The following is a 26764-nucleotide window of genomic DNA, read 5'->3' as shown; positions in this document are numbered from 1 at the left end:
ATAAATGACTTAGAACACATTTTGCTATATATGAACACAGAATAAACATTTATTTCAGCAGGATGAGTATGAATGTCTTATGTAAGAAGTGGCATTTGAGATGAATATTGACTTTACCATATGGAGACAGAGTAAAAAATTTTCTCAGTAAAGACAAGACTATGAGCCAAGATATAATGATGGAAGAGGACAGGTTGCTTTTGAGGGATATCTAGATCTCTGGTGGCAAGACAAATACATAAAGTGGTAGATTTAAGGCTGAAGGGGTAGATTTGGACAGCTGTTTTAGCCTGTAGAAAGTCATACGAAGAAAATCTGACTTATTCTGAATGTAGGGGCAGCCACTAAAAATGTTTGAGACATTTACAACTTGTTTTTAAGAAGCGTACCTGATATGGAGAGTTCTTCCTATTAGAGTACCATCTTACTAAGAGTAGAATGATTTTAAGCAACAAAGATAAAGGGACCAGGATTACTCTTACTGACATGATTAGCATCATCTCCTAATATAATCAAACTATTCAGGAAACCATGCCAGCTTGGTGAACTTGGAAGCAGAACAAGAACATTTTAAAGAAAATAAATTTATCTGTTTATCTTCATGATGTGGGCTCAAAGAACTCCTGGTCCATTTATTCAGGTGTCTTTAAAGAGATACCAATATTTCCTCAGATTTTTTTTTCCTTTCTATATGTTTAAAATTGACCAGTCCCTATTACCTGCTTCTGCAGATTAAGATGCACTTTCTATAGATATGTTAATATGATCAAAGAATAATTGCCCTACATCTATTTTATCTCCTTCTGGGGGCTTTGCTTGAACTCATTAAATGATGATTTAATGAACTCTCAGCTGGAATTCTATTTCCCTCATTTCTGAATTCTTGGGAGCCATCTCACAATTATATCCAAGTACTTACAAGTGACACTAGATTAGACAATATTACAAATTAAAAAAAAAAAAAAAGCAAACTGTCAAAATCATGCCTTTTTTTTTTTGCTTAAAATTAAATCAGGTTTATTATTTTAAAATAATCTACTGTAATTGTGCACAATCCCTAAACAACTTCAGTTTTTATCTGTGGACAGAAGAGGATGGTCTAAAAACCTCATTCTATTTTCTGCTAAATAAATAGAAAGTATACATGATTGTGTACAATTTAGAAACTCCTGATTAAGAAGCTAATTAAGAATAACTTTTACAGAGAAGAATTCTGGCTCTAAGAAGGCACAAGAGATTTAAGTAAAGGCCACAATGTAGCAAAGTTAATACCACAGTTTCTCAATAGACTTTCTTAATTGTAATTATCTTTTTCAGCTGTTAAAATATTTGAGAATCATAATTTTTAAAAAATAGTATTTTCTTATGGTAACTGGGGAAAAAAGTCAACTGGTGGTAACAGTAAGAAAAGTGAGGCTAAATATAAAAAAAAAAAAATTCTTCCAGAGTATGAGGTCCCCATGTTCATGATCCTTAAGTTGGACAACTCAATGTCGGCAGGTGTCATCAGGTAACTTGTTAGCTTTCAGTCATTTTGTCTATAATAGCTTTCGCTGCTGAAATATGGATGTTTTCATTTGTCACATTTTTACTACCTTCTCTATAAAATCCACTTGCCATGTTTTAGTTGCATTTACTAGTTTCCTTTAAGCTTTCTTAATCTATTTTCTTATCCAATTCAGGGGCCATTTTAAGAGTTAATGGCATAGATTATATTAAAAGTAGAATAAAAAAAAGAACTGCGCATGGAATACTTTAGCTATTACTGCTACTACTACCAATATCACTACCATCAATATCACTAATCCTACTTAACTCATTTATACTGCAATAACAATTTTATAATAATGTAATATCTATTTTCCCCTAGGTTCAGTCAATGTTATAATTCGCCCCAAATTGCCAACAAGTTTCAATATTCTATCAATTTATTTTGGCAAAGAGTTGAAACAGCTGCATTAAAAATCAATAATTAAAAAATACTTCTGGGGTTCCTAGTATGTGGCAGGCACTTTTCCAGGCACTGCAGATCGACAAACAAAGCAGAATATTCACCCTGCAAAAATTTGACTTTTAATGGCTAAAACAAACTATAATACAGGGAAGTAAATGCTATAATAAAGCATAAAGTCTAGTCTGGACATCCAGAAAGGGAACAAGGGCACAGTGGTGTGGGTATTAGGCTGAGCAAGCAGCTTCCTTTATCTAGACTAAAGAGTGAGAGTAGTACTGGATCATTAGAAGAGTACTATATGAAGCAGAAAAAAAGAACACGGAGGCTAACAACTTAAATAAGAAAATAATGATAGTTGTAGAGGTCCAGGCAACAGGGGAAAAAAATTTAGATGAGGTAAAACCGGGAACAGTTCAAAATGGCAGAAACACATAATTTAATGAGAAAGTGACTAGAGACATAAGCTGTTGATCAAATCATGAAGAGCTTTGAAAGTCGTATTTTAAGGAGGTTTTCTTCTATCCTGAAGGAAATAGGGAGCTATGGCAGAGGAGAGAGGGTTTAATGAGGGAATGGCATCATGAGACCTCATTTTAGATAGATCATTATTTCTGTTGTTAGGACAATGATGTCTGGTTGGGAGGCTACAGCAGTAGTCCAGTATTAGTAAGAGTGGGGAATGGTATAGTGAGAAGTGAATTCAAGAGAACTCTTTGGGGTACATACAAATTTTAAGCATTTGGTGGTGAGACAGTGACGATTTATCTCTATAATATCTTCCTGCAGTTCCTGCTCCCTTTGTGTCTACTGTGACTGCAATAATGGATTTTACTGCTATTTCTTTTGTAATCCTATCTCTTTACCGAGTATTAAAAACAAAACTTCAGGGGGGAAAAAAACTCAAAACACAAAAAACCTCACTAGGAGAATATACAAAGTTTTCCCATTTATTTAAGAGTGTCTTAGTGTATGTTCCTTGCTTTACGTGTTTGTTTAATCATCTGCTATGTTTTGAGAATATCAGAGGTAAATTACTGGGAAAGGGAAAGAACATGGGTTCCTCTGAAGCAGAGGTTAAAGATTCAATTCTTCACCTAAAATAGGTGTTCGTAAACCCGACTCTAGAATATAGTCATCCAAAGAACTTAAAAAATAAAAAAATAAAAAACTGTACTCATGTCTAGCCCACTCTGTCCACATCATACTTCTCAAATTATATGATACTATTGTTCAGTTTGAATCTCTTATAATTTTCCTGACTGAAATTAAAATCAAGCTAAAATCTGAATTCTATTTCTTTGTATTTTTTTTATTTTAATTTAGCACAGTGCCTAGAACATTGCACTCATTAAATACTTATATAATTCAATCATTGGTTACTTACTGATAGGTTTGGGCATGCTATGGGGAAAAGGCAATTAGTACTTCAGGGCCTTTACAACATAAATCAGTAGCTTTCAAACACTGACTCTTAATCATATTTTGAAAATACATTTTTTATAATATGCAAGGTACACATGCAAGCACACACATCAAAAATAAAAACGCAGAAAAGTGAAAAAATTTCACAAAATAACACCCTATGAGCAGCCTACTTCGATATTTTCTATTCTATTGTGTTCATTTTTGTAAAATTAAAAATAAAGAAAAGGAATGATGGTTGTAATCCATTATATTGATTTCAATACCAACCAAAGAGAACCACCCAATACTTTGAAAAGGCTTTGCATAATAAATTCTAACTCTACTTCTGAAATTAATGGTAACACATTCCATAAGTGCTTTTATTTAAAAAAGAAACACAAAATTTTAGTCTTTTAAAAAATCCCAATTGTCTCAAACAACTCATTCCAGTTACAAAAAGACACAGAGCTTTATATCACTTATCTTTATTACACTTAGAAGAAACTAAAACTGTCATGGGTAAAAATCTCACAACGATCTGCATTCAATGTGATGATTTCTTTAATGAACTCTGTTAGCATCAGTTAGGGGAAAACCTAAAAGTGAGCAACTTTTCACCAGCAATAGCATACATACTGTTAAAAATTAGGAAACATGAGAATATACTTTTGTTAATGCAATGGATTTATCAAGCTGTCCCTGTTAAGTCATATTCAATACAAAACAGTTTTTCTTTTCTTCTAGACAAGCTAATATAGAATGGACAGTACTTATATAAGATCTATAAATAGTATTTCCAACTACAGAAAGAGAAAATACCCCATTTTCATTAAGTGACCTATGTAACCAATATTTAAGCACTAAGTTCAAAGAGTGAATTCTTTGCTCTTCAGTGTTTTCTTAAGCCCTCTGAATAAGGAATCCAAATGTCAAATACCAAAGATGATACACACCTATGGCAGAGAGAACTTTATTTATTTTTTTCTCTACATACTTATCACATTCTCCCTTCTCTATAGTAATAGAAGTTTAATGGGGGCGTATGTTCACTCAGCTAAAGACTATATTTCCTCTGCTGCTAGGTATGTTTATGTGACCAGACTGTGGACAATGAGATAAAAACAAAAGTGATCTGTGCAACTTCTAGTTCATAAACTTAAAAAGAAAGGAGCTCCCTTCCTTACTTCCCATTTTTGTTAGGAGGAATGTGGGCAGAGTGGCTCCCTATTGACCAAAGATGGAAGTCAAGTGTTAAGAATGGTTCACACTGATAGATGAGAGAGACTAGACATCTATCTTGTTTAATCCTCATTTTCCTTTCTCAAAGTGACCAAACCTATATTCCAAATAATATGGAAGTCCTATTCAAAAACTGACTTCTCCAATCTGGGTGGGAAAGGTAGATAAAGTGAGTGAAGTTTCATTACAATACAGAAGCATGGTTAATGAACAAAAGCATGTAAGGATGTGAGGCAGTCCAAGTAAAAGGCAGTTATATGGTAATAGAAAGGTCATGAATTCCCATCTCGGCAATCAAGAGTGTCAAATAAACAATTCCTGGAGGTAACGCTAACTTGTCTTCTATAGACAGAAGGTTTTTTTTTTTTTTTTTGACAAGATTAAACTTTCCTGTATACATTTCATATAAAATACTGAAATAGAACATAACTGCATTCTACACATCACTGTACCAAAATGTCAAAAGATTCACTTCCCAGCATGAAAATGCACAGCAACATAAATATGAAAGGACCTCACATTTTAGATGCAGTATTCACACCTCGGTGCAGGGTGAAATGGGAGTATTGTGAACGGATATGGCATTATCAAATAACATATGTATGGAGATTTAACGGAATAAAATTTTAAAAAAAATATTGATTCTAACAGATGGAAGATACTGTTATGGCTAAAACCACTCAGACTGATAAAACATTTAATTGTTCCAAATTTTGGTTAAAATGTACTTATTATGCAATTAATTTGGAGATGTCTCAATGTATTAATTATTTATTTGGTCCCTATTTTTCCAGTACAGAGTTTCTTTGTAGACAACATTCACAGAGATCACAAAACTGTATTAGCATATACTATTCCATTAATGGAAAACCTATCTTTTATGTAAAACCACAATGATGAATTTCAAATAACTATTTGAAAACATTACCAAAATTTCATACTGATTGCCTCACTAAATTATCCATTCATTTTTCACAAAGCACCTCTGAACCTGTACTTACTGAAGGTAACAGCAACTTACCCAAAATCGCTGGTATTTAGATGAACTTCATAGGCGCTGGACTTATTTCCTTATGTTATTATTTCTTGTATGTTAATTTACCATACAAATGTAATGTTGAACGTAAAGCCAAAGTTGGTGTGATGCCTTTATATAAATGAAACCTATGAAAATACCAGACCTTTTCTCCCTTCTATTCTTGGGCTACATAGTGGTTATTGTACTTAAATGAAAATAATATAGAGAAATAGCAATGACAGTGGAACTCGTTTCTGAAGGGAAGGAGGTTCAATATAGACATTTCAAAACTAGAAGGTAGGGATCCCTGGGTGGCGCAGTGGTTTAGCGCCTGCCTTTGGCTCAGCGTGTGATCCTGGAGACCCGGGATCGAATCCCATGTTGGGCTCCCGGTGCATGGAGCCTGCTTCTCCCTCTGCCTGTGTCTCTGCCTCTCTCTCTCTCTCTCTCTCTCTCTTTCTCTCTCTCTGTGACTATCGTAAATAAATAAAAACTAAAACAAAACAAAACAAAAAAAACTAGAAGGTACAATGGAAATTTATTTTCCTCTCCAGAAGTTTTCATCTACATAAAGGGAGTGACAGAGATGGTCTTAGCCTTGGTAGCAATTACCTAGTAAGAAAATACATGGCATCCTGATAAGAAAAATTTAGTAGGCAAAGAAGCATTCCTGGTAATTTCAATCTAGATACGCTATAAATAAGGAAAGCCCCAAAACAAATGTTATCCAGTGTGTGATCACTTACAGAAGTGGAACAGTTTCCATCTCATGTAGATTCATTACTTAGCTATTCATATTTAAGGAGCATGAATGTAGGAAAGACAAAGTGGCAGACAAGAGGATGGGCTTACTCAGTATGTATGCCACAACTGTCCCCAGTATAGGGATATGAAACAATGAATACAAAGACTAAGTTAAATCAACTCTATGCTCTCTCTGGTGTCTCAGTGGAAAAAATAAGTGTGTGGAGCAAACGTTGGAAAACTCAATTTCTGTGGGACACGTGGACAAAACATGCAGCCTTTAGCAGCTACACATTGTCCATGTGACTTTATATAATTATACGTATAATGTGAAGTACAATTAAACATCTCTAAAATTCAGCTAAATATGAAAAGTCTTTAGGACATTTTGGAAAAAGATGAATAGAACAAACAAAACTTGAGCCAATTCTGTTATTATTTATTTAGCCAATTGGTTTTATCATAAAGAGAAAGCTACAGCATCTAGACATCATTAAGTTCAAATTCTGAGCTTCCATGGCACGGCTGAAAAACATTTTGTGTCTTAGAGATATTCACAGTAATGACAGCATGGGGAGAGATGGGAAAATTTAAACATGGTCTTGCCAAAGTCTATCCATAGTGAAGGTGAGACAACACAGTTAAGTTATAAATAGAAAACTTTCTTTAGCCACTCATTCCTGTCTGCTCCCTGAACAGATATAACTTCTATCGTGGAAATGTCTGCAGGGAGTTATTCTGGACATTGTCAGGACATTTTTTAAAAATTACAAAGAAAAATATTTAAAAGCAAGCTACTCACCTATTCCAATGAAAGCAGCTTTGTACCCTTCTTCTTTCAAAGTGCTAAGAGTGATTTCATTCACTGAAAGGCTTTTGCCACAAATTATCTATAAGAAAAAATGTTTTGATAATGATATTTTAGCATTTAATTAAAACCTTAACTTTAAACATCATAAAGAACACAAAATTGATATAAAAAATTCCATATATATATAGGGACATATCTTTGTCTTTTAGTATATAGGCTTATGTATTCAAAAGAGTACATAAATAGAACACTAACATGTCTTGCTCAAGAACTAAATGCTTTTTTGCCTTTTAATGAAGTAGCAGAAGAAAAGCTAATGTATTTAAAATAAAGTCAGTAAACTTTCATAGCTTGATTAATATGTTCAAGACACTATGTGGGGCACTTTAAATAATAACATGATAAATGAGACACAGTTTCTGCCTCATTGTATAATGAAGATCTGTGAAGATGTACATAATAAATATAATATAAAACAGAGTGTGATCAGTACATGTCCAGAGGAATTCAGAGGATAGAGATTCATTACGGCTGAGTTCACTGGATGAGAATAAAGAGAGGTAGCAGGATTTTAATAGGGCTTTTAAAAATAATAGAATTTTGATAGGGGACATTGTCCAGGAAAGATGAATAGAGCTGGGAGGCAGAGGGTAGGTACCTCTATGAAAAGTCACGATACTTTGCTCAGTTCCTAAACATGAGCCAATTTTCAGATCTGGAACCCACTAACTGTAGAGGATGGGTAAGTCCCCAGGAAGAAGGACCCTGCAACATTCTGTCAAATTAATGCTGTAATGATTCCTTTAGTCCCTCTCCAAAGGGAGCTATGGCCATTACCCAGGTAATTATACACTGGATAAAGGGGAATAATCACACGTTTCAAGGACATCGGACACACATTCTTCACTGACATTGATACAGAGATGCAAGAGTGGAGAACTACAGGGAAAAGGTAAAAAATGGACCCTGGTAAAATTCTGGCTCACAGTGGGACCACTGAGATCACAGCCCCATATAGTGATTATTCCCCCCAGTATTCAACTGCATAAGCAAAATTGCTATACTTGTCAGTTGAAGTAAGCCCCACATTGGGTCGCTGGTCTGTGCACTAAGAGCTGTAACAGCTACAATAATTGGGAAGGCCAGAAAACTTCTAAAACCCTAATCGAGAGAGTAAATCAAACATACTACCATATCCTGAGGGTGGTTAGGATGGCAAGAGATGGTGGTGGTCCAGGTTATATTTCTCTGTAATTCCACCAATCTGGCCCCCACCAAGACCAGATGATTCCTGAAGAATAACTGTAAACTACTGCAGGCTCAACCAAAAAGTACCCGATTGCAGTTTTTGTGACAGATGTGGTATTATAGCTAACGCAGATTAATAAGGCCACAGGTACACTGCATGTGGTATACTTTTCCATCCCACTTCTGAGAAAAAGGAATCAGAAACAGTTCACATTCCCAGGGGAAAGATAAGAATATTCATTTACAGTTTCGCCTCAGGAATATGTCGACTCTCTCCTGTAATAATATATGTAATCTCAAACTATCTGACCACCCCACAGAACATCACAGTGATCCATTACACTGAGAACACCATGCAGATTAGACAGCATGAGCAAGAGGTGTCTAGTAGGCTAAAGACTCTGTTAAGACACATGCACTGCAGAGGGCAGACAATGAACTCTAAGAAGATCAAGGACTACCACTTAAGTGAAGTTTAGGTATCTACTTGTCAGGTGTGTGACAATATATCCTCCCTACAGTAAAATATTTTGCTGCAATTCTGTTCTCATTTACCACTATAGAGAAGCAAGCACAGCACCTGGTAGGCTTCTTCAGGTTCTAAAGATAACATGTTCTTAAAAACAAAAGGCTCTAAAGTGAGGAAGATGAAATTTTACCTATGAAACAATATTTGAAAATAATCTGTACAGAGTATTTAACTAAGTGCAAAATATGTATAGACTCACTTAATCCTCACAATTAACCCTATAAAGTGGTATTGGTATCCTCATTTTACAGATGCTAATATTAAGGAACAAGAGGCTTAGACAACCTTTGTCAAAATTGCAATATACAGTCTAACTTCAGACTGAACATGAGTAATAGCTATGCTCTTAAGTTTCTGAGGTAAAAGGAGAATGAAGGGCAGAACTGGCACCGTTTTCAAAGGCAGAGAACAACATATTATATGTGAAGACCTACTGAAAATGTAGTATTTCTGGAATATAAAGGGTAAAGCAAAGAATAGAAAGAGAAAGTAGAAGAAGAAGGTGTCTGGAATTGTATCATAAAGGGCCATTTGCTCTCCTAAAATGCTAATTCTATTTTTATATTGGGGGATAGAATACTGAAAGTTCATAAGCAGAGAACAAACAAGATGAGATTAATAACTAACATTCAGAACTCTGGAACATATCAAATACCATAGAACAAGTGAAAACATCAAGTAAACATGTACCATTAAAGATGCTTTATAGTATCTAATACTGTGTATTCGTATTAGAAGAATTAAGTACAACTAAATATATGTAATACTGGGGTTTCTGAATTTCAATATATGCTAATTTAAGGGAATAGATTTTTCTTTTATGAAGCTATTTTGCATCATAAAGAAACTTCTATTTATTTTATGAAACATATTACTTCAATATCAATATATAATAAAGGCTAGACATAAAATAAAAGTATAGGTCCAAACATTCTAAATACAGTTTTAGTAATCAGAATAAAAATGCAATTTCCAAAGTTGAGCAGTGGAATGCCCTGCCAATGGGTTAATTCGTGGAAGTGATCCTCAGAATACCTGACTTTAGGTTTAGTTTATCTACTGCCTCAACAAAAAGATTTAGGAAAAATCTCGTGTTTCCAGAGGTAGTGTGTGTATGTGTGTGCACGCACACATGGTTTAATTTAGTAGTGGCAATTTATGTGATCTATCAAATGAAAATAAAGACATCCCAATCTTTCTACTCTAGTGGAGAGAACATATCTGAGTTTATAATGTACATGAAAGATGCATAAATAGTTCTTATTTCTACATCCCATTTCCCATTACTATTACTAGTAAGCAATAGTATGCAACTGGAGAAGAACAAAAAAAGTTGAATTATACTTTAGTGTATTGAAAACTGAAAAGACAAGTATCGTGACTCTTGTTGTTAATATACTGAAACTAGGAACAGGAAGGCTTTACAATACTATAGATAGACATCGTGAGAAAGATGGATAACAGCCATCATTGGACAGTAGCTCCACGACGGAAATGAGACAGAGCAATAATAACAAAATTCAGTGGAGTGACAGGCATGGGGACTCTTCTCTGTTCTGTGCTGGGGAACCCAGCAAAACTTCCCCTTTCTAAAAACCTGACTCCCAAACATTTGTCATCTAATAAATAACTAACTCTCAGTCAGATAGAACAAGGAGAAAGACCCTGGACAAAAAAGTTAAAATTTTGTTTGTTATGCCTTGGGAAATTGAGCTGAGATGTGTAACACATAACTAAAACTACTATCATAAGACAACTACAAATATTGAAAACATTCCTCTGGCTGATATACTATGAAATACTAATATTATTTGTTAAATAGATATGATGGTAGAAAAAATCATATGGTGAGCATTTTGTTAGTGTTTTTGTTCCTTTCCTTATTCCTCTGTACTTCTATATATGTAATATTTTTCATCTTTATTTTCTTAAACATGAAATACGGCAAATGTTGCACCTTCCTCCAGTGGTTTTAGTAATATAGGACAGAGTACTCAAGCTTCTTAGCTAAATTGAGAGTACATTCACTCCATTTCAAGCTCAGTATAAGAATGATTATTATTCTAGTATAAGGGATAAATAGAGTAAGCTCTGAGCCAAAGTTCCATCTAATATCCTCTTTGGGACTTCATGAAATTTTCTTTACACATCCTTAATATGTCTTCATATATATAATAATATTTGTAATGTAGACAAAGATTTACAACTTTTTTTGGAGTATGACTCTTTCTTCAAATAAAATATATGACACCCATTATTAAAAAATAACAATGTACATGCTCGTCACATTTTTATAGAATATTTGGCTAAATAGATAAAATATTTTCAGAATCTCTATGATAGGAGATCAGATGGAAGAATTTTAAAAATAATATTTGGCTTTAGATATAAAAATTATTTTGTCAGCTATTGATATACACATATCTCTCCACCTAGTAGTGTTATGATATGATTTTATATTAGTTTTCCAATAACATCCTGTAATAATAGAGATGTTTCAAATAAAAATAATAAAAAACAAGATGAGGTGATCAAGAACAAGATCTGAGTTAGGTATTTTCACTGAAATTATGAAGCAGAAGACATGCCTAGTAATTACAAATTAAGTTTAATTAATATCTATCAAAATATTTTGAGAAATGCCAAATATAAAAATATTTAGAAAAAATATAAGATGTTTATGCAGATTTACATTTTTAGCTTTTAATAATGAAGCCATTAGAAATACTGTAAAGATTGAGACAAAAATATTTATATCCACCTAGTTTCTGAATTGCAAAACAAAAAGAATAATCTAAAAGTTAGTGACATCATCTGACACAAATATCATATGATACTCTGTTAAAGTCTACTTGGGTTAAAAAAATTTGCAGTGGCCTATATTAAATTTTTTATTATAAAATAAAGATTTCATAAAATATATAATAGCTAAGATACTATTTCTGCTAAAAATATACAATTTTATTACACTAGATCCTTTGAAGTGAAATCAATTAAGTATACTTGAAAATTAAAAATTGTGTACTCTAAAAAAATTATATACTCTGCTGATAAGTAAAATAAAAAACAAAAATTTTAATTCTATCACAAGGATACATGAGCAAATGCAATTATTACCCTAAACAATTCTGTGTAAAAGGAAAACAACAAAACAAAATGAAACTATAATTATTCAAGAAAAATAACAATGGGGCACCTGGGTGGCTCATTTGGTTAAGCATCTGCCTTAGGCTCTGGTCATGATCCTGGAGTCCTGGGATCAGGCCCTGAGTTAGGCTCCTTGCTTAGTAGGGACTCTGTTTTTCCCTCTCCCTTTCCACTGCCCCTGGTTGTGTCCTCTCTCTCTCAAAAAATAATTTGTTAAAAAGAAAAAGAACAATACTATTGAGAATATATAGACACTGGCAAGGGTTTATTTAAAAAGAAATTAATAATTTAAAATGGTTTCATTTTCAACCTAGAAAAGTGAAGTCAGCATACAACTCCAAACACTAAAACAAAATAATAGATAAGTATAAGGATAACAGGAGGAAAGAGTTAATAAAGATAAAGTCAGGGATCCCTGGGTGGCACAGCGGTTTGGCGCCTGCCTTTGGCCCAGGGCGCGATCCTGGAGACCCGGGATCGAATCCCACGTCGGGCTCCCGGTGCATGGAGCCTGCTTCTCCCTCTGCCTATGTCTCTGCCTCTCTCTCTCTGTGTGACTATCATAAATAAATAAAAATTAAAAAAAAAATAAATAAAGATAAAGTCAGCAATTAGAGAATAAGAAAACAAAACAGAGAGCAGGTTCTTTTAAAGAATACACTAACTAAAGAAACTATGACACACTCTTCTCAAGAAAAAAACTTAAGAAAATAAATTTAGAATATGTAAAAGCAAATTTAATCAGAGGCACAGATGAGATATTTTTATTATATAGTGGATATCATGTTTAAATCAATGCTCACTAATCCAAAAGTCTCAGTGAAACAAATTTTTTCTAGGAAAATATATATTGGCCAAATTGACATGAGAATGAAACAGTTGAAAAGACTAATAACCATAAAAAAAAATAAAAAAAAATAAGTCAGGGGCACCTGGCTGACTCGATTGCTGGAGCATGTGGCTCTTGATCATGGGGTCGTGAGTTCAAGCCCACATTTGGGGCAGAGATTACTTTAAATAAATAAACTTTAAGACAAATTTTTTTAAAAGGTCAAAGATTCATCTCATAAAAAGGCTTTGAGGTAAGAATGACAAAATTTTCGAATTTAGTAAAATAGGTAAGTCTCAAGGCAATATTCTTACCAACAAGAAAATAATGAAATGCTGGGAAATGTATTTTTATAAGGCTACCATAATTCTATTACGAAAACCTCACAAAGATATCAAACACAAATAAAGCCAAACAAAAACAGGCTTTCAGTAGATTTGAAAGGATCTACTCTGCAAGGATAGCAACAGTATTTGACTATCCCCTGCTAAATTCCCAGTTTTAATATCAATTACATAAAGAAATGCATAAAAAGGAAATCTTTAAAGACTAACAGAGCAAATGTATATGTAGAGACATAATAAAACAATGCAAACATGGATATATTCCAGAATGCAAAAGTTTAGATAATTCAGTATATTAACCAAACATAAGTTTTTTAAAATGTCATTTAAAAAATTTAATACCCTTTCCCCACTAAAATAACAAATAAAAATTCAATATTCTAATTCTAGAAAAATAAAAAGCCTGTTCAATATGATTAAAATGTTATCTCAAAGACAAAAAGATTCCATGTATTAACATTCTTTTATAACATACTAGAGATTCCAGCCAATGAAATAGTGGAGGAAAAAATGTACAAATAGAGAGCAAAGTCTCATTATTTTATTGTGACACCACCTGACTGGAAAAATATAAAAATTTATAATTTAAAATTAAGAAGACACAATCTATCAAGCTATTAGATATGAAATAAATTGAAATTATTCAACAGGAAATTTAACTAAGAACATAGTTGGGAGTAAAGATGAATTAAACTTCGTTTTGGGTGTGATGAGTTTATGTTATTTGGATGACAGATATGTTCATTAAACTACTAAAACTACTAAAAATATAGGACTAGAGTTTGGGGCTCCTGGATGCCTCAGTCAGTTAAGCAGCCAAAGCTTGGTTTGGGCTCAGGTCATGATCTCAGAGTTGTGGGGATGAGCCAAATGTCAGGCTCTATGCTCAGTGGGGAGTCTGCCTGGGATTCTTTCCCTCACCCTCTCCCCTTATCCTCCTTTGAACTTTCTCATTCTCTTTGTCTCTCTCTCTCTCTAAGATAAATACATATTTTTTAAAGACTTTTTACAATGTTTTTATTCATGAGAGGCAGAGACATAGGCAGAGGGAGAAACAGGCTCGCCCAGGGAGACTGATGCAAGACTCCATCTCTGACCCCAGGATCATGCCCTGAGCCCAAGGCAGACAGACACTCAACCATTGAGCCATCTAGGTGCCTCAATAATTTTTTTTTTTTTTTTAAAGAACATAGGACTATAGTTTGAAAGGATGGTTTTAAGGGAGCCAGGGTGGCTCAGTCAGTTAAGTGTCTGCCTTTAGTTCATGACCCCAGGGTCCTGAGATTGAGCCCCATATCAGGCTTCCTGCTTGGCTGAGAGTCTGTTTCTCCCTCTTCCTCTAACCCTGCACCCTACCTTACTCGCTCTTTCTCTGTCTCAAATAAATAAATACAATCTTAAAAAAAAGGAAATGTAAATAATTTTTTTAAAAACAGAAAGGATAGTTTTAGAATAGTCCTTATACTACTAATTGGCAAAAGTAAATTCTCAATAATTATCTGTTGAATAAATGAAACAAAACTATTAGAAAGAAAAAAGAAAAATTGAATAACCAAGATAATATTAGAAAATCATGAGAGCCAAAAATACATATATACAGACAGTCACATATAAACACATACACACATACATACATAAAGAATGTGTCATATGCTGCACAGGAGTCAAAGAGTATGAATCTAGAGCAAAATTCACATCAGTGCCAGGAAATTATTGTAGACTTTAAAATATAAAATGTTAGTTGAGAAGTACAAACAGAAGGGACTTTAAGAAGAATTTGGTGAGGAGAAAAAAGAGGGAATAAATGTACACGTTTTTAAAAAAATGTATCCCTTTAGGTCTAAAGTTTATAAATTGTAATACCTGTAAGTATCCTATCATTAGATACAATTCCTCAAAGTTGAAAAAAAAAATATCCTTGCTGTCTCTCCCCAGGATTATAGGTACAATTTATTTCTTACTAAGCAAGTTTTAATAAATATCTCTTTTTATCTTAAAATCAACCTGAGAGGTTTTAACTATCTTAAAAAGATAGTACTGACCTCCTCTTTAATTCAGGTTCTAATTTTTTCTTGATAATACAATCAATTCACAAGGTTTAAAAATCAAATGCACAAAATGGTAGTCAATTATTCCTATATCTTTCCTAAAGCAATCTTATGCTATCAGATTCTCTTCTTTCCAGAGATTTTCTCTGCATATATAAGCAAATAAGTTTATATTTTACACAAATGGTAGCACACACTCATACTTCTTTTTTTTTTTTTTGGTAGTACACACTTTTACCTTTGAACAGATATTGACCAAATCTAAGGATATTAATTGATTTTGTCAAAATTATCTGACTATAAAATTAGAAAGTTACATGACTACAGCTAAAATGTATATTTTTCTGGCACTCAGTACATTCACTCCTATGTCCTTGATGCGTTTCCTAATGAGAATAATGGGTATACCCTAATTTATGCAATATATCTGGTACTCAAAAATTGAATGTAATTTTGCAATTACTTATCAGAATAATTTAGAAGTGCTTTAAATTAATTTTGATTCATCTTCAATTGGTTCTAACACCTTACATATCACTGATTCATCTTCAATTGGTTCTAACACCCAGCATATTAGTTTACACCTAATATATTAGTTTGAAGTCCCAATAAATACTCTTTTCCTTACTTAATGAGATTTAATAGGAACTAGTATTCAAAATGAAAGACATTTAAAAGAATATATTTTTTAAAAGCAAAAAATCACCCTTAAATGATCTATTTTGAACATTATTTTTGAACGCCAAGCTTTCATGAAGTTGTGCACATCTGTTCTATGTACTTATTTGCTATAAGATTATTTGTTTAGTGATTATGTGTAAATGTTTCATCCCAACCACTGCCAAATAAAATGTAATGAGAAGTATAAAAGCACAAAATACTGTTTGAGTGTTTCCCCTTTTTATTATTTTAGTTTTGATTTCTAAATGCAAAGAGCCACGAGTTGGTTAATCACTTTTCAAAATATCTTTTGCATGCACTTATAGAATGTATTATGTAAATCACAGTACTTTATTAATATACTGTGTATATCTACTATATATAATTAACATTTTTGAAACAAAAATAGCAATATGTTCCAGTGAAGAACCAGAGTATAATACTCCTAATTAATAGAAAGGAATAGGGATATGTACAGACAAATTCTGAAAACATAAGTGTTAACTTTTGGCCATCTTTAAAAGAACAACATTTATTTCACAAAACAAGGAAAAAGACAAAGCTGTTGCTTCCTACCCCACTGATTTGCTGCTTATGTTAAGAAAGGATTATCACATTAACACTACAGACACGATACATATAATAAATAAAATAAACCTCTGCAAGAAAATATGGTCCAAATTGTGAAATACAAATGTTTCGGAATGCACACAACTTGCATGAAAAAAATGTGATTAAAGAAGCCAAATCCTTCTATTAGCTGCAGTGAACCCCTAAAGCAATTTAGGAATTTGTTTCTTACAGACAATTAATCACATGCAGGCGTGCCAGATGAGAACTATTGATTGCCCTTTTCCAGGCTAGTGGCATTCAGACAGTAGACAGACAAATGCCCTAAGCAAGGAGAAGCATCTTTCGGCTTCTGCCTGGTGTAGCTTTTAATTGTTCTTTCCTAAAATGTGTGACATTTTGCTGTTAATCTTTAGTGTAGAGCTTACTCCTTTCTCTTTGAGCAATACACATGTGTTAAGTTTTTCATTTACCTTTACACCAAGGTCCTTCATAAGCTCAATCTCAAAATTCACCGCATCATATGGTAGCCTGAACTGAGGGATTTCAGAAATACTGAGGGGGAAAAAAGAAAAGAAAAGAAAAAAAAGGCATTTGATGAAAAATTATTAATCTTTAAAAAATAGCAACATATCTATATTGATCACTATTAAAAGAAAAAGCACCTTTTCTCAGAGTATTTTTGTATCACATGAGTGTGAGAATATCCAAATTTTACATACATAACAAAATATTATATGAACAACAGTAGAAACAGTAGCAAATGATGTGAAAATAAGTATAAACAATGGAAACAAATAAGTAGATAATTGGTCAAAAGTAAATCCAATACTTTTAAGTTTATTAAAGTATTTAGTTGAATTATCTTCTAATAATCTATGAATTCCTAAGAAAATAAAATCTTAAAAACACAAAAGTTAGCTGAAACTATTTTTAGTGTTTAATATACATAAATACACATACACACATACATATATATTCCACATATACACCACGAGCTTGTTCAAATTCAAATCTTAACTTTGTATTACCATGCTGTATAGGATATTATGAGATTGGCTCCATCTGATCTACAGAACATTTTTTATAGTAAACCAATCTTCTTCTATTAAAGCAGTAGGTGTCCCAAAAGGATACAGTCATTAAAAAGTAATCCTATTTAATATCAGTGCTCGCTATTTGCACTTAAAAAAATGAGTCCTAAAATATAACCATTTCAACAATAAAAAGGTTTATAGAGTATCAAAGTTAAGGGCAAGTAACTCTTCAATGTTTTGTAGCAATAAAAAGGATATGTATGTCAGGAACATATAGTAATTCATTTATTCAGTTATCTACTTATTCAATAAGCATTTATAAAGTGCCAGACACAGCATTAGCTGCAGTGATTTCATGGTGAATTTTACCAAATTCCCACTTTCAATATATTCTCATTCTGGTGGGGAAAGTTACATAAATAATAATTACAATAGAATGTAGTACATGCAATGAAAGAGATATATTCAGGTACTACACATTTGTAAAATAAATAATTGTTGAAGATGAACCTAATGGATCCCATCACTGCCAAGTCTTTCAAAGTGCACATGCAGATTTTTCATTCTTTGGTGACTTAAGAATTTAATCTTTTCATACATAAAACAATTTGTAAGATACCATGCTCAGTGCTATGGAAAATACAGTATGTATTTTTGTTAATGTATTAACAGTATAAAATCAATCCCCTACACTTAAGGAATTTTTCATTTGGTTAGGACATAAGATTATATGTAAGAGTAAATGTGGGCCTCAGTCGGAGATAAAAATCTCAAGATGACATGTGTACTCTAGCCACCTGACCTTGAAGTCATCATAATGCTCTGGGCACTACAGTCAGAGGCCTTTGTACAGTATTAGAAGTGATTATGGATAGTTATATTGTGACATATTTTACTCTCAAATGGATGAGGTCAGCAGACTCATGTATACACACACACAGGGAGATGGGGGATATATACACACACACAGTACACTGTGACAAAATATCAATGTGAACAAGAGTATTTCAAAGGAGGGGAGGCTTATTATGGGATGAGATAATCAAGTAGGTGAAATATGACAAATGACTAATTCTCCATTAACTGGAGAAAAGGGAAGGGATGAAAGGACAAAGAAAATGCCAAGAAAGAGAAACAGAAAGGGGAGGAGGAAAAAAGTGTACATGCTGTGCTCAGGGAATGGCCAATGGAGCAAAGGGATGTTAGGGGTGTTGGGAAGCTTTATCAGGAACACCACAGCCCTGCGTCAGATTTCCTGAGTACTGGATGAATTCCTCCTTGTCACAGAACTTTAAATACCATCTACATGTAATAAATCTCACATTTTTATCCTCAGACCTAAATTCCAGACCTTTATGTTCACTTGAATTCTAATAGGTATCTCAGATTTATCATGCCCCAAACTACACTTTGGATCCTCAGAAAATTCCATTTTATAAGTTGCTCAAGCTTCAAATTCCTTATCTTTATTCCCTTACCAGCATAATTCCAAACCCAGGGACAGGCCATAAGGAGGTATATTGATTTAGACTATTTAAAACAGTTGTAAGACTGATTAAAATAAACCTGTTTTATATATTTACCATGAGCTGCTCTCAACAATGTCACTGATATTCTAAACTCTGTCTCCCCACCCTCCCAAAATACCTTTGATAGATCTAAATTCTAAATAATCACTATTGTGGGTGCCTGGGTGGTTCAGTTGGTTAAGCATCTGCCTTCGGCTCAGATCACAATCCCAGGTCCTGGGATTGAGTCTCCAATCGGGCTCCCTGCTCCCCTGCTCCCCTCTCTACAGGGAGCCTGCTTCTCTCTCTCCCTCTGCTGGACACTCCCCCTGCTTGTGCATAAGCAGCTCTCTCTCTCTCACACACACTCCATCAAATAAATAAAAAAAAAAATTCAAAAATAAATAAATAATCATTATTGCTATAGAATTCTAGTAATAGGTTTTTAAGTTTGAATTTGTCCCATTTTTATTACCTATTCTTCAATAAGCATGGAGTTTTACAGGGAAGTTAATATCGGAAATTCAAGATAAACTGTAGCCACTGACACATACTGATTCAGCTACAAGCATTACTTGTTCCAACTTCCCATAGGCAGCATTTGTCTGCACCCTTCACTATTACATGTTCTAATGAAACGGTTGATTTGGAATTGATAAAATGATAGACATGATGCAATATGAATTACTTCAAGTCTAATATTGGGCAACTACGAGGAGTTTTTGTGTTTCAAATTAAAATTAAAGTAGGGACATTGTGTGAACTGTATCTTTAAAACTGAAATTATTTCAATTGTTAATGTTTTGTTTTATAAGAATGAATCAAAATAATTTTTATTACTGATCATGTGAATCTTTTTGAAAATAACTTTTTTGCATAGACTAGACAATAAACATGTTTAAAGAAAATCTCCAAGCATCAAATGTGCTAGGTACACACCACTAAACTGCCATTAAAAACAAAACAAAACAACAACAACAAAAAACCCTAATGTATTTGTCATCCCTGACATATTCTATATTTGGTTTATTGTTTTATTATCTGCCTCCCATCACTAGAGCGTAAGCCCCATGAGAACAAGCACTTTGCTTTGTCTGTATTTGAGCTCTAGTGCCTGAGAAAATGACCAGCATATAGGAGATCAATAAATATTGAAGGAGGTTGTGAGTAAGGTAAGGAGGGAGAGAGGAAGGATGGGAGGGAAGGAAAAGGTAGGTAATATCAGGTAATGGCTTTCCGTGTGAAGCTAGGTCCATTGTCTCCTAGATTATGGGAAGCTATTGAGAGATTTCAAGGAGAAAAGTTATATAATCACATTTGGAAACTATAAGAAAAATGAATTTGAAAAAAACAAATCAGGAAGCAAAGAGAACCATAATGGAGTCTACACTACAGTGGTGAGATATCAGGGGTATAGAGGTGAAGGGGTAAAAGGGCATTTTATAAAGTAATCACACAATATGAATTGCCAGGACACTGAAGAGTAGTGCACGGAATTCCCATATGTTTTGGGGATGTCATCCACTGAGAGAGCATATTCAGGAAGAGGAGCAATATGGTGAAGTTTATAAGAGAAAATGTCCAGGATTTGAATGTATGACCAGGACAGAGAGGTTAGAACTAATAGAGATTTTTAAATAATATAAACTTTAAATAAATTTTTAAATAGTTTGCAAGTAAGTGGTAACTGAAACAATGAGAGTAAATGAGATCACTGGCAAGATTACATGGTGAGAAAGGGGATAAAAGAATGAAAGAATATGACTGGAAAGATTACTTTCCAGTTTTGTTGTGCTTATGAAAACAAACTTCTATTCCTCTGTGCTCTTCTAACAATCAAAAGCATTGAAAGAAATTTTTCTTGTGGCAACCATATCCTTTAGTATTGTCAGTGGAGTGTCAGATAACCTAAAAACAACAACCCCAAACAAAACAAACCAAAAACTTTCTTCTATGTTCATGTTTCTTTCAAGTAAATGGAATTTACCTATACCAAATCCTATACTTTTCAAAGCACAATTCTAATACTTTTAATAGAGCTTTGCTTCTATTTATGGTACAGGTACCACACTTTATATCTGTGTTACATCATATATTTTCTTAAAATATTTCCTATTGATATACCTATTTCATCTAAACCCCATTTTTTATTGTCAATTAATATCAAATGAAACATAGTGAAAATGTTTGAAAAAACTAAAGCAAAGGAAACCATTGCTTTGACTATCTTACATAACAAAAATGTCATAGTTCATGTATATTAATTTTTATAAAGAAAAGACAAAATCAAAAGTGTACACATACAAACACACACATGCACACTTACAGTTTAATACCATCTTTATTTCTCTTTATTACCATAATATCAAGCCCTTTAACCTTTTCAAATTCATGTCCTGAAAAAAGAAGCCACAGTGGTAGGAAAGCAAAACTACTGATTATTTTAATATTGTCGCCACATCAAAAAAATCAATCCTGTTCAATGCAACAGGGATTAAGTCCTTGCTATCTTTCACCAACTCAAGTGATTTTTTTTTAAAAAGTGGTTGTGATACTAATTCACTAGGGATAAAAGAATCTGTTTGGATGCAAAGGAGAAGGAAAGATAAAACTTGACATCACCTCTTTAAGCAATTGATTTCAAATACAAAGCTAATTTAATCTTTTTTAGCCACTTTGAAGATACAAGAGAATGAGAGGCATCTGTAAGTAAGAAAATAAATTAACAGGAAAAGGTTGTAGTTGTAATGCTGGCTAGATTCCAATGTCAGTTTTTATAATCCTGTAACAGTGGTACATAATGCCTCTTCCATGGGACGGTCCAAACAAGGCTGATTCAACATTTCATATTGTCCCTAGATACTGGGAACATTCAAAGGCAAAGGAAAGAAAATAAATCAAAAAAGAATTTTTAAAAAATGTTTGGTTATTAATCCAGGCGAATCTGTCCCACTAGAAAATGCTCAGCAAATACATAAAAATATACAAGTTTAGTGTTAGTTTATATGATTTAGAAATGCCTATTCTGCATTTGAGTTACAGAAAGATAGAGATGCTGCCAGCAACCAGAATAATCTACCAAAATTGTCCACACAGAATAATTCACAAACAGGGCTTGTTTCATTTTAGGCTTCTTGTGAAAATGCAATTAAAGGGCAAAAAGATTTTTCCTAGACTACTAGGGTAATACAACAATTAGGTTCATATTTTTTAAATTAGCTCACGTATTCATTGATGTGTATAATTGAAAAAAAATTTACAATGCTTATACATATGTTGCTAATAGATTATGTTTTTCCTAATTAATAAAGCTGTGGTAAAACACCATTAGAAAGATAGTCTAAATCATTCCAGCAAAATAATATATTAGGTATTTCACATTCCAGGAATAAATAAAAAAACTTTATAAAATATGTTTAATCCCTTAAAACTCATAGTGGTGAAGCATCAATTTAGAAAAAAAATAATTATTTCTTGACAATCAGGTTATTTTTTCTTCAGTTTATGCTTCAAATCCTCTTTAATAGGTTTTCCTATTATATGATACCTTGGCTTGATGATTAAGTCAAATAGTTTTATATTAATGCAAGCTTATCTTGGGTTTAGCATATAGTCATTTGACCAATATTGACATTTTATAATTACTGACACATATTTATAGGTTTCATAAAATATAGAACACATAAGCACAACTTTTAGTCAAAACCTGGTTAAATTTATTCCCTGTGATGATTAAATATGATAAATTTACTTTGAGAATAGTTTAGTAGCCATTACACATAAATGCTATAAGTACAACAGATATGCCAAATGATAGTATTTTATAATTTAAAATTATCTAATGTAAGATGATATATTCATAAAAAATAACAATAAATTGAGTAATATTATTAACTTCCCACTCAAATTCTTTCATTTTTACATCAAACATTTTAAGTAATATCCATTACCCATTTAAAATAAATTTTATTTCATTCTAAGCACAAATGTAATATATGTTCATTATAGAATTCTATATACTTTAAATAAAGCAAAGTTCTCCAGTTTCTTTTTTTTAAGATATGTTTATTTAGAGAGTACAGGGGGGAGGGCCAGAGAGAGAGAGAGAGAATCTCAAGCAGACTCCTTGCGGAGTACAGAGCCCAATGTAGGGCTCAATCTCAGAATCCTGAGATCATAACCTGAGTCAAAATCAATTTGGATGTTTAACCAACTGAGCCATCCAGGCACCCCCTCTCCATCCAATTTCTAAATATAGTTTGAATATCTGATAATCACTAATACAAAGTAAATATTTTTTATTTCAGTGAATGACTCTTCTGGGAATTAAAGACTGTAACTGAATCCTCTTTTACAATAATGATGCTGATTAATATCAAATATTAGTAAGGTATTTATGAAATAAAACTGCATAAATGTACATTAAATGGAACAATTTTAGTAGACTGACATAATTTTAATTAAATGTAAAAGTTAAGAGATTTTAAACTGAAAATATGTGAGCAGGACATGTCTATGTATACAACAGAATGTATTACCCCGTATTCCACAGAGCTAGGTTTTTCCTATCTCTAATTTCTATAATTTTCAGATATATCTCCATTAAAGGACAGATTCACAGGGATGAAATGAGTTTTTATATGATTGTTTCCTCTACCCATAAAATATTTTGCTGAGATTTATCTTAAATTCACAAAACTAGACAGGGAAATTTTTAAATAAATATTGCTTAATGCCAACTGTAAATTTAAAGTGAATAATGAAATCAAAATTGAGCATTCAAAAAAAGAACATTTAAAATACCATCTGTGAGCTTGAAGTTCCTATACGATTATGAACCAACAATATTCATAAATGTTCTACGCCATCATTTTTTATTCTATAAACATGAGAAAAAAAAGTAGGCATTACCTTAAACCACCAACATATTCTTGTTTTTCAAAGATAGTGATATCAGAGTAGCCTAATCGAGCCAAAAAGGAAGCACAACTTATACTTGCAGGCCCAGCACCAAAAAGAGCAATCTTTGCAGAATAGGCTTCAGGCATTTTTTCTGGAGGAGGCAGAGAAGGATTTCGAATTTGTGTGATATTCATTGCTTTGAATACCTATGGAGAAATCAATTGCCATGGTTAAGAAATATAAACTAACTTTTATACCCTCAATTTGATGTTTCAAAGGCATTAGTGTTTTAAATGGAAATATAAAGTACATTTTCAGTATTCATATGTTACAATTAGAAGTTGTATTAGGTCAGGAAGATGACATCTTACACTTGACTCTTTCTCAGTCTTTGGAATCTCTTTTCAGGGTATCACCTCCTATAGGTGTCTCACATTACTTACACCCACTTCTAGGCCAAGTTAAGCGCTCCTGCTCTGAAATCCTTCCTATAGTATATGTTGTATGCCTCCAACATAAACACCAATGTCTATGTGTCATGTTTCCATGTTAGTCAGTAGAACATTTGTTCCTTGAGTCAGAGAATGTATCATTTATAAACACACACATATAACTTACACCTATATGTTTTAGTCATTTTTAAAATCATGTTACCATTGTACTACCAGCAGTTAGCACTTACCCAGCACACAGAAAACATTCAGTAAATAATCTATTGACATCTGCTTCTAATTATGATAGATTAGCTTTTTTCATTTAAAAAATTGTATTTAAATTCAATTAATAATAATGTATTATTGGTTTCAGAGGTAGAGGTCAGTGATTCGTCAGTCTTATACAACACCCAGTGCTCATTACATCACATGCTCTCCTAAATGTCCATCACCCAGTTACACCATCCGCCCCTCCAGTGACCCTCAGTTTGTTTCCTATGATTAAGAGTTTCATGGTTTGTCTCCCTCTTTGACTTCATCTTGTTTTATTTTTTTCTCTTCCCTATGATCCTCTGTTTTGTTTCCTAAATTCCACATGAGTGAGATGATATAATTGTCTTTCTCTGATTGAGTTATTTCGCTTAGCATAATATCCTCTAGTTTCAGCCACGTCATTGCAAACGGTGAAATTTCATTTTTTAATGGTTGCATAGTATTGCATTTTGCATGTGTGTATGTGTGTGTATCACAGCTAGATTAGCTTCTGAAGGATAACTTTTTAAAATATTTTGGAAGCATTGAAGAGCCACCTGAAGTAAATCAGGGGCCAAGATCTCAGAGGAAACAGTAGCAGAGAAGTGATGACAGCTCAAAAGTTACTATTACCCTAAGAGAATCAACCACTTCATATCAGAGGGAGGAAGGCTATGAATCTTGTAGAGGATCACAGCTCAGAAGAGACAGCAAGAGATTTTGACAAACTCCTAGGACTACAGAGACACAGAGTTTGGGAAATTTAAGAGATCAGAAACCAGAAGCAAAAGAAAGTGCAGAAAAGTGAGCTTAATTTTTAAACTGCATAGGATAAAAGGCTAGGAATCTAAACAGAAAATCTCTGTAAAGAAAAGAACTTTCTGTACTTTGATGATCCAGAGGAAACAAAAACAAGTGTAATTGTTTTAGCTAAGAAGGAAGAACTCTATCAAACAATCAGCTGAAACTCTTGGAGAGCTATACTCTACAAGTGGGACAAACCAGAGGTAGACAAGCAAACTGAATCAGCTCAGCCCTTGTGAATAAAGGTGACTAGTGATTAAGTTCACACTGTATTTATTTAATAAATGATAGAATGGACATTCTGTGGAGAATAATAAGTCAACCATAGCATTTAAAAATTATCATATACAATGCCTGCTTTTTTGGCAAAAAAATAAAAAAGTCTAGGCTTGCCAACAACTAAGAACTAAAAACTGCCAAGAAATAAGAAAATAGAGATGCATATAAAATCCAGTAAGTGTAGTTACCAAACATAGATTTTAGAATAACAAGGATTAATATGTTAAAAAATTAAATAATAAGAATATGAACTTTACCAGAAAACTGAAATTTGTAAAAAAAATAATAATAATAAAATAAGTACAAGAAGAAAAGAGTGGAAATTAAAAAAAAAAAAAAGAAAGAAAACTTAAACACATGTACTTAACAGCATATGGGACAGGTGATCAAAAAAGGACATGCATACTGGGATCATAAAAGGAGAGGAGGGCAGCCCAGGTGGCTCAGCAATTTAGCGCCGCCTTCAGCCCAGGGCGTGATCCTGGAGACCGGTGATGGAGTCCCGCATCGGGCTCCCTGCATGGAGCCTGCTTCTCCCTCTGCCTGTGTCTCTGCCTCTCTCTCTCTGTGTCTCTAATGAATAAATAAATAAAATCTTTAAAAATAAATAAATAAAATGAGAGGAAAGAAAGTGAGACAATAGTGATATTTCAAAAGAAACAGACCTATAACTTCTCCAAACTAATGAAAGACATGAAGGCAGAAGTTCTAAAACCTTTTAAAAAGGTAGATATAAAGAAACTCATGCAAATCACAGTAAAATTACTATGAACCAAAGTAAGAAAAGGCAGCATTGTAAACAACCAAAAAAAAAAAAAAAAAGAAAAAAAAAGACCTTGTCAACAAGCAACAACAAAGGGCTAAATTTTTCCTCTCAAAAGAATTGACGGAAGAGAATGAAATGGTATCTTTTTGATCAGTGAATGAAAATACCTTCTATTTGGAATTCTATTCAGAAGGAAAATATCCTTCAAATATGAAGCCAAATTAAGACATTTGCAGG

General features: G+C 33.0%; 1 protein-coding gene across 4 annotated transcripts in view; it reads right to left on the bottom strand.

Annotated features, from left to right (window-relative positions):
- Positions 1–26764, bottom strand: part of DPYD (dihydropyrimidine dehydrogenase) — a 791077-nt gene that overhangs the window by 530736 nt on the left and 233577 nt on the right. For all 4 annotated transcript variants that reach the window (XM_038541239.1, XM_038541240.1, XM_038541241.1 and 1 more), the window contains 3 exons: positions 24002–24198; positions 17019–17100; positions 7162–7249 (listed from right to left, as the gene is read on the bottom strand). In XM_038541239.1, the coding sequence (XP_038397167.1) occupies positions 7162–7249; positions 17019–17100; positions 24002–24198 (367 nt within the window). The remainder of the gene's footprint in view (positions 1–7161; positions 7250–17018; positions 17101–24001; positions 24199–26764) is intronic.

The sequence above is a fragment of the Canis lupus genome, chromosome 6 (genome assembly GCF_011100685.1).
Source record: "Canis lupus familiaris isolate Mischka breed German Shepherd chromosome 6, alternate assembly UU_Cfam_GSD_1.0, whole genome shotgun sequence".
NCBI lineage: Eukaryota > Metazoa > Chordata > Mammalia > Carnivora > Canidae > Canis > Canis lupus.
This window is presented reverse-complemented; position numbering and strand designations above follow the sequence as displayed.